General features: G+C 44.0%; 1 protein-coding gene across 1 annotated transcript in view; it reads right to left on the bottom strand.

The window, feature by feature from the left end:
• MAML2 (mastermind-like 2 (Drosophila)) overlaps nucleotides 1-15,283 on the bottom strand; it is a 107,344-nt gene that overhangs the window by 61,448 nt on the left and 30,613 nt on the right. Inside the window, exon 2 of the mRNA XM_009881230.1 lies at nucleotides 5,681-7,135. Within this exon, the coding sequence (XP_009879532.1) occupies nucleotides 5,681-7,135 (1,455 nt within the window). The remainder of the gene's footprint in view (nucleotides 1-5,680; nucleotides 7,136-15,283) is intronic.

The following is a 15,283-nucleotide window of genomic DNA, read 5'->3' as shown; positions in this document are numbered from 1 at the left end:
AATTACATTTTGCCTTTTCAGTGGACCTCCCAGCCACTTTCACAATGCTAATAAATAAAAAAAAAAAGACTTCAAGTGTGGTGGCATTAGCAAAGAACTCATCCAGACAAGTGCAATGACGGTTTTCATTGGTACCTTCATGGAAGTACCTTCAAAAAGCAGTCCAAATGAGACAACAGGGACTATCTCAGCTACGTCTCAAATCCCCAAACCAAGAAGCATTTGACCTAAGTGGCTAATATTGTACTATTCTACCAGTGTAAATACTTTATGCAAAGAGTGCAAGAAACCTTACGGAACTGGCAGTGTCTCTGAGCCTTTGAATTACAATGTCCTCAGGGACTGACCATCCACAGTGTGATTGTCTATATCTTTTATTCAGCAAACTGAGCATGAATGATATAAGGCACTAGCAAGACAACTGTCCACCATGACAACACAAGAGTTTATGACATTTTCTCTGTTTTCGTGTCCATAAATAAGCTATGACCCTGCAATTGATGGTGGTTATTGGGACACACACGATTTTTTATCCAGAATATTTAATTCAGAAGCCCTTGCATGAAGGAATGCGACCAAAATGGAGCTATCAAGAAAAGCTCTCATCCAAATATTATTTTTATAGCGAGCATTGAAAGAAAGGTCACATTGTTATTTTCTTACACTATGGAACAGTTTCTATTATTGCAGATTCCAAAAGCCTGGAATCGTTGTTATTTATGATCTAAGTCAAGTTTAAGTCCTGGTTTGTACCAATTACCACAAGCCACTCTAGGTTTTCTCTCTTCATTTCACAAATATTTGCAAAATAATTCCTTCACACTTGAAAACAGAGAGGTTGTCTCACCAAAATGTGCTCTTCTTTTCTTCTTTAGTGGTAAACACAAAGGTCTAGGAAAATATTGTTTTGATATGAATCATCCAAAGAAGCCACATTTTCTTTCAGAAATTTCGGAGGCTAAATTAGAGTGTAAGTTATCACTCAGCAGTGAACGATAACAAGAGTTTTTCTATCTGCACTTTCAAAAAAGCCATTAGATCTTTTGCTCCTGGTGCTTATTCCTCGCATAGCACTCTAACAATCTGACAGTTTAACATAAACTTCTTATTAAATCCGTATGGTGCCCATGCTCAAAAAAAAAAAAAGTTAGAAGGTTGTATCCTGCTGCTTACTATGCTGCTGGAAGTCCAATTATGCTCTCCTGAAAATAAATGAAATTACCCTGGCTTTACACTGGAGAAAATGAGAGGAGAATCTGTCTCAGCACCTCCGCAGAGCTGCCATGTTATTTGAGATACCATCTCTATCCCTTGGAGATATTTAAGAGCGATGCATATATATCAGTTAAGCCCTGAATTTCTGGGCGTTTGAAGGGGTGGTGTAATGGAGGGGGCCTGCAAGAGGGGGCCACCTCAGCACCTGGAGCTCCTCTGAGCGCACCTTCCTCACTGGTGGCACATCCCTTGGTCTCGTGCTGCTCTGCGGCCTCTCACCAGTCAAATGCAGCCATGCCATGTCCCCGGGGCCATGGAGGCATTGGCCATGTGCTGCAAAATACAAAGCCTTGCGGTGGGAGAGCATGAGGCAAGAGACACATATGGGACACTCATGCTTGGAGAAGGTACTGGAGAAGGGATTGCTCAGTTTTTGGTAGTAAGGGAGACTAGCTGGATTTAAAAGGAGTCTGTTAAGGCCTGGTGAAGCAAATGATGTAAGACATGCTCCCATTAGAGCAAGTAAGGGGAAAAAAAAAAAAAAAAAGCCCCAAACTGCAATTAATCACACTACATCCCTGGGCTCTTAGGAAAAAAAAAAAGAGAGAGAAAAAAAGAAAAAGGAGTAGAAGATCCCATCCTCAAAGCAATTATAAAGGAACAAGGATTAACAAGGCCCTGAGCTCAGCACAAGGAAACGCTGTTGTGGGTTGTAACTATAGAGACAACACTGACACTTCCAGAGCCTTAAAAATAAGGACCTCTGGTTGTTCCTGTAAAGTGGGGTCTGAAGCTCTCATGATCCCTTGTGTTATCCTTGCCCCCAAAGATGAGACTAAATTGGGCACAGGCCCACAAGTAGCAGATAGAGCGGCCTTGTTCCATTAGGCTTCCTGTTCTCATGAGCTCAGCCTTCTTTTCTTCCCTTCCTTGAGTGAATGAATTTGAATGAAAAAAAAAGGAGAAGAAGTCAGCTTGAAACTTTTGAGTTTAATTTGGCTTTAGGTCAAAACCAGAAGGGGATGAATAATATTTTATTTAGTAGATACAAGCTTTTTCTCTCTCTTTTTTTTTTTTTTTACTTCTCCTTGGCAGAAGATTGATGGATCTTATCGAACAAGTCTTATGGCCTATCAAAAACCTTAAAAATATGTGTGGAATTTCTTAGGCTAGTTTAAAATGTCATTTTTTTTGTTCAAAAACCTCAAGTCTTACTTCAGAAGTACCTTTCATTGACTGAACTACGTTTCTTCACAATGAGAAAGTTAGACTTTAAACTTCTACCGAAGCCCAGTTACAGATTTTCCCCACATCAGCCCAGGTTCTGTACAAACACGGCAAACCTGATTAAATCAGTGCAGAGTTTGGAGGTTCTAATTGTTCCCTAAACCAAGACAGTGTTGAATTTCTAAGTTTTTTTCATGACTGCGCATATTTTGCATCCTTATAGACAAGAGAAAGGCGAATCTTTCCCACAACAATGGAGAATAAAACAGAGACGCAAACAAAACCTTCATTCAGATCAACCTTCCAGGAAACCAAGATGATTTCCACCATTTTTACGACTTTTCCCTAGAGGCAAAAGACATCTAATTAGCAAATCCCACTGCAAGTTTGCTCCGATTTGACACAAAGTGAATGTGACAAGCAAAGACATTATAAGCCTTACATTTCCAGTTAGCAAGCTTGGGCTGATAAAGTCAAGTTCAAATGCTTTTTTTGGATCTTAAAGCTTGCAGAGTAAAAATCCAGAGGGTGAGCTGGTTCAGCTAAAAATGTGAATTTATAGTGTTCCAGTCGGTGTTATCTGATGTCACAGCAGCTCTTTATGAATGTGCACTCACATTTCCACGTACAAAGCATTCCAGCCAGAACTGAGATGGTCCTTATAGTCCGCAATTATAATGATCTGAGGAGGAGTTGAATGATACCAACAGAATCAGACCTTGATTCCTCATGAAGAAATAGCGCATGAGTAAAATAAATATTAATTGTGAAGTTAATTAGTAAATGCTGGTAATTAATCATGCTTTACTGTTAATGATGTGTAGGAACCCTCAGAGGTGGGAGATGATCCTCCAGGAAAGAAAACTGTGCAGCATAAATAAGGTGATGTCCCCATTGCTAAAATCAGCGGAGTTGACCCATGAGGTGCTTTGACCTTTGTTGTCTTTATTGGAAGATAATATTAGCTGTGTCTTCTCCTACTCTGATTTAATATTCAGACTAGATGTATGGGGCAGTCTGACAAAGGAGTTCGTGAGTTCTTGCAGCTGTGCAGGCAGGTGCTAAAGATGTCCACAGAACTCATAAATATTGCCAGGTGAACAGTTATGTTCAAACCTTTCCAAAACTGCATTTACGGACCAACTGTATTTTTAAGTATCATTCCAGCAGCTACAGCATACTCTACTGAGAGAGACCTACCTGATTTTCTGAATTTCAGCAGAACTTTGGAACAACTGCTAAGGACCTCTAAAAATCCAGTGATCTCTCTAGAGCATAGTAAAAAACAGCATTCTTGCTACAAAAGCCCTGTAATCTGTCCTACAAAGCTTCTAAGCTTCTCAGCTCTGCTGTGGGTCAGGTAGCCACATCCTGCAGACATAATTGTGGAAAGTGGTCCGATAACAAGAAACTTTGGAAAGCTCCTTGCAGAAGCCTGTGACGATAGGCATAACTCCTTCTTTGGTGTAATATCTAAAGTTTGGCACTCAGCAAAGTACATTTAGGGCAAGTTCCCTAAGACAAAAGATCTTGTGGCTGCACAGGTGAGAGAACCCACTACACTTATGATAAATCTTGCAAGTCCTACTATGTCCATGTTGCCAAGTACCATCTTGTTGGCTTGCCTCTCTGAGCAGCAGCCCAGAAGGACACAGAGCAACGACCCAACATTGCCTCAAGCAGAGTTGCTCTCAGTGATTTTATTCCTTTCCAGAACGTGGCCTTGCAGAAAAATAGTAGTGTTTGCAAAAGTCCTGCTTGTCTCCCCTGTGCTGACAGATTGCTGGAAGCTTCATCATGGCTGAATGAAGGAACTGTTAAAATTCATCTGCCTGCCAGTCTATTAAGAGAATGGGGAAATGCGCCTAAGAAGAGAGCGCACAGTGGCCCAAGAAGGAGAGAAACAGCCAGCAGAGACCTCCCATAAAGCAGCAAAGCTGTGATTGTTTCCTGTTGCCGCTTGTTCTCCAGCATTTTCCAACAAAGCAACATCTCCCCACCCAAAGACGCCTAAAAGTTTCATCTGGTGCCTCTTGCTAAAGGATTTTCTGTTGGAGAAAGTCATTGTTACTTGGCCAGGGAATTTAAAAGAGTTAAAAGGAGAAAGGTGTCCATGCATGCAACTAGATTTACTTTTTTTTTAAAAAAAAAGTAATCAGACAATTCACCCAAACAAGTTTGTGAAGAAGTTCCATCTCTGAATGATTCATTCCCAATGCTGCTTCTCAGGGACTTTATGGAAGACTTAGGCTTTCACTTTTCAGTAGTATCTTATAGCTGTTTCTCACATCCACACATGATCTCCACACCTATACTGCCATTCCATACCCTCAAATGTGTTGAACCCAAGTCCCACCAAAACACCCCAGAGTGGCGTAAGCCTCCCAAGGTCAAATAAGTTTTACTTGTTGTGCAACTGGTTTCCAGTTTCTGGGGTACAGTGAGGTTACATATTTAAACTTTGATTGGCAGGTCTGAAACTTGGGATCCTGGTGCACAGTGACTTGGTATAGCAGAACTGAACTATAACAACCAATCGTGTCAGAGCCCTGCCTCATGATAACGCAGCAGGAGTTGGCCACGCCGTATATAATTGTACACATATCTGTGGCAACCTTCACCTTCATATCTAAGCATGTATTTTATCCACAGAATATTCCCAGAAGTGTGCTGGGTGCTTATAAAGCTCAGAGATAAGTCTTAGTTTTCCTTCGCCAAACAGATAACAAATGTGCAAACAGTATTTTTGTCATGTCAGTCAAAAGATATCTGAAACCAGAATTTTCTAACCCTGCCTCCCTGAGGAAAATGATGGCATAAAAATTAACATTACCTAAGATAACATAGGAATTCATTAAAATTTTGCCATTCAAAAGAGCTTAAATTTTTGTAAGCCAGAAAACTTAGAGAGGGCTCCAAAATAAGCTTGCATCTGCCCTACTAGCTCACCTTCCTGACAAGTATCTACATAATATATATCAGTGACATATTTGCTCCATTGCATTAAGAAAAAAAGTGTTATGAACACGTCTTTCTTGAATTTCTTATAGATGTGCATCCATGATATACCTGAATAGGTGCTAAATGTGCCATCAACAGCTCTGCTGAAGTATGTGCTGAGATGGTCATTATCTGCCACCAGTACACGTCTCCTGGCGGAATGAGGCCAGGCTGGGAAAGCCTTTTTAATACTCAGACCAGAATGATGCTGTAACAAATAAAGAGGAATTTTCCTTACCTGTCTATGCTGCTGAGAGACTGGATACTGCAAACCTGAGATTTGCTGGCTTTGCTGCATTTTCTGAAGCATCATTTTTTGCTGCATTGCTAGGGGTACGGTAGGTGGCCTTTGAAGAGACTGGTTCGCAAGAGGCTGAGCAGGTTGCGGCTGCGGCTGTTGTTGCTGTTGTTGCTGTTGCTGTTGCACAGGGGCTGAACCCTGTGCCTGCTGCGTGTAGTGCAGAAGGGCAGGCTTGTTTTGGGAACCCAAAACTGAAGGCATCTGCTGGTTTGTTTGCTCTGAGTTAAAGTGAAACAAAGGCTTTGTGTTGCCATGATGCTGCTCTAGTGGTGGCTGAGCGCTGTTGATAAAGTTTCTGTTGAGGTCCTGAGGCTTCTGTTGCATGATTATGTCCATGGCGTTGCTCTGGGGAGTGTTCGGTTTATAAACATAGTTGTTCATCCCTTTCGACTGGTTTCCATTCACTGGTACCCCAAGCATCGCTGAGCTTTGTGGGCTGAACTGCTGCTGGCGAAAAGAAGGACTGGGGATTTTCTCTTGCACAAAGGGTCCAGGGGAAGGTCCTGATGGAGACAAGGTGGACCAGCTGGCCGTCTGGTTCTGCTGCTGCTGTTGCTGCTGAATCAAGGCATGCTGCTGCCGGTTGGCTGCGATCTGTTTGAGCTGCTGTGCATGAGACACCTCCTGCCAGTTAGGCAATGGCCGACTGGACGCAGAAGAAACCTGCGATACCTGTGTTTGACTCTGAGGGACTGATGGGATGGGTGAAGAGGTGGACATGGCAGCGGTGGCCATAGTGAAGGCTGGACCTGTAGAAGAAGGCCTCATCTGTGGGGAGCCCACAGGAGCCTGATTCATGCCTGGTGCATATTCACTCTTTATCACCATCTTATCCATCTGCAGAGATCTCACAGGGCCTCTCTGGCTTTGCTGCCCAAGGTCAATGTTGAATGGCTCGTCTTGTTTTATCGTGGCATTTATCATATTCTCTAGCTCAAGATCACTCATTGGTGGCACTGATATGTTAGTCAGTTCATTAAATAGTTCCTGAAGCTCCAGATCCATCATTTGTTCCCATGAGTCTTCCCCATATCTGTTAGGGAACATGTTCTCATGGGATGTCTGGCCATCTAAGTGTTTGCTGCAGGACATCGTTTCTCCTGGTTCTTTCTTTACCTCTTTCAAAGTCATGTTAAACATGCCATTCCCGCTAGCATGTGTATTGTTTGCTAGGTTGCTGCCCTTTCTTTGTGATCCTTGCCCCACAGACATAGTTCCTGACATTGACTGGCTTTGGCAATTGTTAACATGTTGTCCACCTTGTCCCACTGAGATATTATCACCCACTCTTATCCTCTTAACATCAAGGAAAGAGCTGTCTGAAACACCATTGGGCCTCTTGCTGACAGGGGACAGATTTACCACCAACTTTCTCTTCAAGGAGCCTTGGAGCTGAAAGAAGCAGAGACAAAAAAAAATGATCATTAGATGACAGTGAAGAAACAATCTGTAGTCAATTTGACAGAAGGATCTTGCAGGTCAACAGGCAAGTAAGCTCTGCTTAGTACAGAAAGCTATTCTGGGCTTTCTCAGTCAATGACACTACACAGAACTGTAGGAAAATACATTGTAAATGAGACATCTCCCTGCCACCATCACCCCTGTCCTAGTAGCCACCAGCACTTTTTGGGCACTACTGCTTCCACAGACCCCCCTTTCCCCCATGGGTGTGAGTGGAGAGAGGTGGCCAGAGCCATAGCTGGCAAAACCTAGGACATATTTGCCACAGAATTGCTCCCATCCAACTGTGCTAGGCAGATCTAAAGTATTTTCAGACAGCAAAGAATAATGCAGTCATGAAATCTGCCCTTCTGCCTATCCAGTGCTGCAGGATTTCACTCTCATGATTTTGGTATATGATCCAAAAGAGCATTTTTGACTGCTGCAGAGTCCAAAGGTCCTAGGAGACATTCTAATGGCACACATGAGATCCAGGCATCCCGATCTCACGTGCGTTTATACTGGCCAGAGATAGGTACAATTAAAGATGTTAGAAGCTAACTTGTTCAAAACTGAAAATGAAGCCACTGGAGCCACGTCAGGTTATGTCAGCCAAGGGTCTGGTCCATAACGTACTGCTGGATTAGTTTCCAAAGAACTATATTAATACATTAAGACCTACTTGTTTATATCCTGAAACATCTGCTATAAAACACACAGTCCATGCAACACCGCTCTGAGAACTATAACTCTATTTCCTGTCCTTGAATATTTACAGTGACACTTTCATCTTCTCATGAGCCCTGTGGGCCTACCCAAGGCCCTGTCCACCTGATGTACACTCATCTGCTGTGGCTGTACACACAAATTCCTACCCTCTGCACACAAAACAAAGGTGTAGTCCCATGAACTGAAAAGTTTGGATTCGGTGCAGATGCCCTCAGGTAGGGTTGCTTTGAATTTCAAAAGCACGGTTCATAAAAGACTAGATCGCTTTTAAACAAGCACACCCGTCATATCTTTAGCTCTGTGCGTTAAAGACGCGCACACCGAGCAGCAGACAGCGTGAATGCGTGCGCAGGCAGCCCTCGCTCAGTCGGCACGGATGCTGTCTCTGGTTCAGCTGTGAGCAATGTCAGGGAAACGGCTCATCCTCTGCCTTTCTGTACCTGGGCAGAAGTGCACCGGCCTTGGAGACAACAAGACATCATCTGACAAATACCAGTGTTTACCAGTAAGAAACCGGCACTCATACAAACTGTGACACGTTGGGAGCCCGTGGTGGGCAGAGGGAACAGTGAGAACATTAATTTTCCAGTTAAGTGAGGAAGGATGATTTATGAGATCTTCAGATCATGCTGTTCCATGTACAGAGGTCCGTGAACACCTAATACTCTGTTGTGGCCCCTGTTTCACTCAACTTCAGGCTTGTCTATAGGTAAGAGCTCTTCCCAGATAACTTCACATGTGAACACTTTTTATTATGGAGTGAATACCAGAGAGTTGCTTGGGAAGAACTCAGCTGACAAATATATATTTCCTCTGTACCCACCTACCCTTCCGTTGCATCAGCAGGTCACTGAGTTTACTCCTTAAAAATAAAGCTTGTAATTTCTCTCTCTGACACTGAAAATCTCATCTCGTATCTCAAGTTGAGTTTCCAGCACATCTTTTGAATCACAGGTTAATGTTTTCATTTCATAAGGACAGACATTTTGGTGCCTGTTTGTACAAGTCCGCAGACCTTGTGCCTTCAACAGTAACTAATTGTCATTAGGTGTCCCCAGGGGGGGAGTTTTGGGTGGTCACTTGTAAAAAGCACGGACTGTCTTTGGTTAGCATGTTCTTTCTGACACATGAGTCACTGTACTTTCCTTTGCAAAAAAAACCAACACGGTGAGCTGCACTTCCTTTTACCATCATCTTTGCTGTCAGTGTGTTTATTAGAAATCGTTCTTGCGCCCCCAAATTCATCTTCCTGGGAAATGGGGAAGTCCCCAGGTCATCAGAATACATGACTTGGCAGCACATTTTGCTTTCAGATGCGCTGCTGACAGAAACACTGAACAGATAACAAATAATATACCCTCTACATGTGTGTATGCTTTATGTGGTTCGTATGCCTCTCTGAGTTAATTTTGCTTTTGCTTGACATTTTGAAGCAGGGGGAGCTGTTGAAAATGTCTTTGCATTTTCTAAGCACCTGCATCAGGCTTCCAGATACAACTAAAACCACAGGTGTTGCCCTGCACCGTGCGTAGAGGCTGCTTTTCTTCTGCGTTTGGACTAGCTGCGAGCAGATATGGGTGAGCTGTGAAGTGGTTTGCCCCATGACATGGACAAGTCAGCAGCAGAGCCAGGGAGAGCGCCACAGTCTCCAGACACATCCCTTAACTGAGCGATCCCTCCCTCAACACGGCCTAGAGGACTCCTGGTTTCACGACATCTGCTCTGCTAAAGTGCCCACCAAAAAGGGGCACTATGCATCTCTAAAGAAGAAGTAACAAGTGCTGGCTTATTACATCTCCCCAAAACCTTACAAGCACTGCCCTCTGAATGCTGACAGCACCTTGGTCAGTAGATGTCCCCACCTTAAAGTAGTAATGGGAGCGAATGAGACTGCAAAGGTGTGGGGGACTCTTGGGGGACTTCACTGAAGCTGCAGGAAAGGTCCTGATGTCACATCCCCCATGAGTCAGGGATGTGGAGAGCGAGGGCATGGGAAGGATGTGGCAGCCCACCGGGATGAAGACCCTTCTCCCTCCTTGCACCGAGCTGTTACCAATTAAGTGTCAGGGTGGTTCGTGAGGGACCGGTCTGTGTTTGTCCGGTGAGACGAGCAGTGTCCGTCACAAGCCTCTCTGTCTTGCTGTTTCATACGAACTCTGACTTCTACAGGGCACTGCTGCCCGAGCATTACGCCTGGTTTGTTTTCAGAGGGGAAAGGCCAGGGTTCGATCACTCAACTCTTTGCAGTGTTCTAGCAATCGCATTTTTCAACTACTGACTGCAAGTCAGTACTCGAGCCCCTTTTCCCCCAAGCAAAGCTCAGGCTCTTCAGAGGGCAAAAAAAGAGCATGCCAGATTTCAAGCTCCATCTCTTCCAATTTGCAAGCCAGGATTGATTTGGGTCAGTAAATGTAAACCAAAAGTTCCTATAACACACAGGCACGTTCCTCAGATCAAACAGGCCTGCGATTACACATCTCAAACCGCTTGAACTGGGTAATACTGAAAGGCTCCGTGATGGGAAACAAGTGACATGACAGTAAGCGGGAGAGGAGGAAGGCCTCCATGCACACAGCTCCATCCCACAGGTAGGTGGGCAGCGCTGGGTGAACCACCAAAGAGCACAGGCATTTCCTGGCAGCCCGTGTCATGGTCAGACCTTCCACTGAGCCGGCTCTGGTGAGTCAGCACGCGTTCACGCACTTACAGGGAGGGACTGCTGGATGCATCGATTCTCTGATGTTAACGCTGCACGGGCTAAGCCTCGGGAAATCACGTCCCTCAGACAGCGCAGTGCTGTTACCGGCCAACCTGCTCCAGGGCATTACCAGTGGAGGGCAAACCTCTAGAGGTGACTTGGTCTAAACGGCCCGGTGTGACACCATGTCCTGTCCAGAGGAACAATTGATTTATATTTAAAACTTATCCCAAGTCTTGAAAAGGGTTTAAGAGAGGCAGCTTCTTCTCTAATGCTCCCTGACACCCAGCCAAATCAGCAGGAGTTCCACCAAGTTAATAATTAGGGCTCACCAAAATCTGGTATCAAATCATTTCTCTTTTGGCAAAAAAAAAATAATAAAAAAGGTCTTTTGCTTCACCTTCTTTTGGTTGAAATTTTTTACTAAACGTAAAACTAGAGGATTTTGCTGAAAATTGATTTTTTTTTTCAGCTCAGAAGCTTTTGTAGAAACTGGAAACAACTTCTTTGGTGCAAAAGCACAACCTGTCAATGAGAAATTTTAGGGATTGTTTCCCCCCAGCTATCTGTATTTAACAATATTTTTATGACATCTTTCAGCTGTTTCTGACACTACCCATGTGCATTCACCTTGTATTCCTTTCCACCAGGACTGTCCATTATGGCCAAGGAAAGAATTTGTCTGTGATAGCAGGAAATAACGACTATCTGGTTTCACTTTCATTAAAAGTCTTATTTTTTGTGCACTTCATGCAGATTCTTCAGTTGGAGTTCCTTTATAATTTCCTTTTTACTTCATTTAAAAATGTGTAGGAGCATGGCGCTTGAGAGAAGTCTTAGGTGAACCATCCAGCAACCTTGAGTTTCACAGCTCTCAGGACAAGTAAAACACAACCCGTCCCTCGGACTTGCCCGAGTACCTCAACAGTGCCTGCAGATCTCAAAAAAGAAAATAATTTCCCGGTGCAACGCATCCATGGCCTTGTACAGAGATGTGAGTAACACGCTTGACTGTCATCTCAAGATGTTAGTGGACAGACACTTAAGACTGGACCAAAACACCAAAATGCTCCAAGCAAGCTACAGAGAAAATACCAGATTGTGATAGTTTTAAGTCTCCACTAATCCTTATTAGCTGAAGACATAAAAGGAAGATTCCTGCCACCTTTGTTCTCCCATCTCTCACATTTTCTTACAAAGGTTTGCAGCTTTCTTAGCTTGTGTGGTGGAACAGGGACGAAACTCATAAAGTTCTGCTAACTTATACCCCAAGAGATTATCACAGTTTTTTTTGCGAAGCAGGCAGCACAGCAGCGTTAGCAATTCATGTGGAGTAATACCCCGATGTTAAAAAAGCAGCTTTGGATTTTATGCTTTTAATATAGAAGCAGCAGACAAATTCACTTCAGAAGGTCCCTTTTGGACTTCCCAGACTTTCTCACAATATATGCTGACTGTATCTATGGCTGCACTGTAAACAAAATCCTTCATGTATCTGGGGAGGGGAAGGGGTAAAGGAATTACATGAAAAATACAGAAAATATTCAAACAATGAAAGTGGCCAAAAAAAAAAAAAAAAAGAAAGGAATTAATTCCAGAGGAGAAAAACATGCTGAATGCTACTTCTTATTTATGCTGTGGAAGCACCTTTTCATCCCAGGGCTGGACCCAGCAAGCCACCCCTGGATTTAGGGCCTGATCCTGAATGACAGCAGCTCTCCCTTTCAAAATCGCGGTCTGCAGTGTTCACTGCCAGCCTTCTGCAGTGCCACCTCCTGTGGTGTCCAGAGGTGAGCTGAGCTGAGGAGCATCCCTCCAGGCAGGGTTTGTGGTTCACCAGGGCAGACCCTCCTCATTGTGGGCATCTCCCTGGCATGCAGGAGGACCAGGTGCCCCTCTCCTTGTTTTGTCACCTCGTCGAGCAGACATGCCGGTCATAGTGGCTCACACCGTGGCCAGCTGCAGAGCCACCGATGCACCCGGGGGCTGATGCAAAGATGAGGAGGGGCTACTGCCCTGAGCTGCCACCTCGGGGGCCATCACAAGTCCTATCATCGTGATCACACACGCACCCTCACAGCCTGTTTCTGACTATAGATGCATTTTTTAGGAAGAGGCAAAAGGGGTCCCATTACCACTCCTTCTACACATCTCCTGAAAGGTTTGGGAGCAGTGGGGGATGGGTGCTGTTTTTGCACTTCAGAGCTCCCCTGATGTCTCTCCTGATGATCTCAATAGCATAGTCTTCTAAGCACCTCTCCCCAGCCCCTCTGCTCCACGCTTTCTCTGCACAGCAAGACAGTATTTATTTTTAATCTTCTGTCTTCATTTGCAACTTCTACCTGACACGGCTGAGAAGGCAAGCGTGACAGTTGTCTTCAGAGAGATTTTAGCACTCCAAGTTCAGAAAGTCCAATCTGCTGGATGATGCTGATCTGGGAAACAACATCAATTTTTCATGCAGGACTGACTGACAGAGCGGGGGCTCTGGGCACCCAACACGACATGGAGCAGCATCAAGAGCTGGTGTGTCCTCACAGCACCACACAGCTCCATGGTGGGGTTAAGGTGGTCCTACTACGGTTGCAAAGAAATGTGCAAGAGTAGCAGATGCTGTTTTCCCACTGCAGCCTGGTTTGCACAGGCTCAGCTCCAGGTGCCTCCTGTTCTTCATGCTCCTACATGCCAACCGCTCCGAGTGTGTCTGCAGGAATGGGCCCAACGGCTCTCTCTGAGCAGTGAGGAGGAGGAGTAGGTGCCTTCAGCCCCACACTGCTGCTGACTGTGGCATCTCAAGCCAGCACACTTCCACTCTGCCTCACTCCTCTCCCATTTAGCTAATTGCTCCTGACACCGCTCTGCTAATCAGGAGCAAGGTTTGCTGCCATGAGGTGTTTGCTCTACACATCCCAAACCTTCCAACTGCCCATCCCTGTCTTTCTGATCACAAGCTCTTTGGGAAGAGACCCGGTGTCTATCCAGGGCCTCTTACACTGCCGTCCTAGTTCTGGTTGATCCTTAGGCATACGCACCACTGTCAATAATAATGCTGACTGAGAGGTAACACAAGTTTTTCTCCCTGTTTACTGTAGTAAGTGCCACTAAAACTGAATTTATAGTAACAAATAAGGACGTTCCTTGGCTGACAAGTATCCACTTAATTCTCATTAGCTGGGAACAAGGCTGGAATAGTAATCAGTACGTTAGAAATCCCACAATTTACCTTCACTTATGGAAAAAATTACGTATCTTGCCAACTGAACATACCAACCTAAAAAAGCATCCATATTATTCACAGTGTACTGCTTAGAAATATAATGTCAGGGCTTTGGTCCAAGTTGCTGAAGCACAATAATTATATTTTTTATGCAGATTTTACATCTGAAGGATTATAAAATATCATGTCTAGCCACAGTCTTTCAGAAGAATAGGAACACTGAGAAACAATAGCACTTTATCTAGGTCAAGATTGCTAATCAGAATATAGCAGTCATTACTGTGTGCAAAACAAACAGGCATGAAAGATCTGTATTTCTTATCCTGCAAGCTGTGTATTTGTCTTCTGGAGAAGTCTTTTCTGTTTTGTGAGGGTTTTTTTGTTTTTTTTTTTTTTAAGATCCTTTTCAACCATGAATAAATTAACAATCACTTTATGTGAAATCTACAGAAATTTATGTCAACGTTTATTACCATGAAATGTGGAACAAAGCATAATGCAACCTGAGCTTTGGGAAATGCGACTGCTTAACTGATCCTATCCTGATGAGAAGGAAATATCAAATGCATTATAAATGTTGACAGGATGATCAGGCATGTAAAAGAGGTCATCTAACACCACCCTCCACATTGTTTACCAGTTTCATAAGTCAGCTTAAAGTATTAAAAACACATACTGTCTTGCACAGGAAGCTCCTAATCCTTAAAAATGTGGCTGCTGTTATTTGATTTGCCTTTTAGAGATCAATAGCATAGCAGATTTCACCTAAGGAAAGACTGCTGGGAGCAGTCTGATCCTGGTTTTCTGCCTAGCATCGCTTCCAAACTGGCTGCGGGAAGGCTTTGTAGCTTCATTACAGCACGTATCCATGCCCACACATGGGCTCTCATCACCTGTTCAAGCCTCTATCTCTGCAACACTCTGTATCAAAAGTTCAATCAATGGAGGAAGACAGCAGCCATCCATCCAGCCTTGGAAAATAAGGAAATATTTAAACTGTTTCTCTCTTCCTGCAAATCAATGCGTCATACAGGACACTCATGCCAACTCTTTGGCCTTGAGGTCTTCTGCAGGCTAAGTTACAGTTCACAGGAGATACAGTCATCTCTTGTCAATTGGAAAAAAAAAAAAAATCCTTTCAGCACATTACCCAGTCGTGCTTCCAGCATCAGACTCTATCAGTCAGGACAACGAGGGCCTGCTTGAATGAGAACGGCCTTCCATCACTGCTTCCACTAAGACTCTTAATGAGCAACTGGCAAAATGGCTTCATGTTAGAAGGAAGGAGCCCTGATTCTCTGCTGAAAACTTTAGTGGAGAAGTAACATTTAGGACCAAACCCAGGCCTGTAGTAAGAGAACATCTCTAGCAAGGTTGCTGTACTCGCTTGCTTGACCTGTATTAGCATCATCTCCCTGACTCTCCCCACCATGTACGTTCACCCCGTTAAGAAGGA

Source organism: Charadrius vociferus, unplaced genomic scaffold, assembly GCF_000708025.1.
Source record: "Charadrius vociferus isolate BGI_N301 unplaced genomic scaffold, ASM70802v2 scaffold1, whole genome shotgun sequence".
Lineage (NCBI taxonomy): Eukaryota > Metazoa > Chordata > Aves > Charadriiformes > Charadriidae > Charadrius > Charadrius vociferus.
The sequence above is the reverse complement of the archived record's forward strand: the minus strand, read 5'-3'. Positions and strand labels throughout refer to the sequence as shown.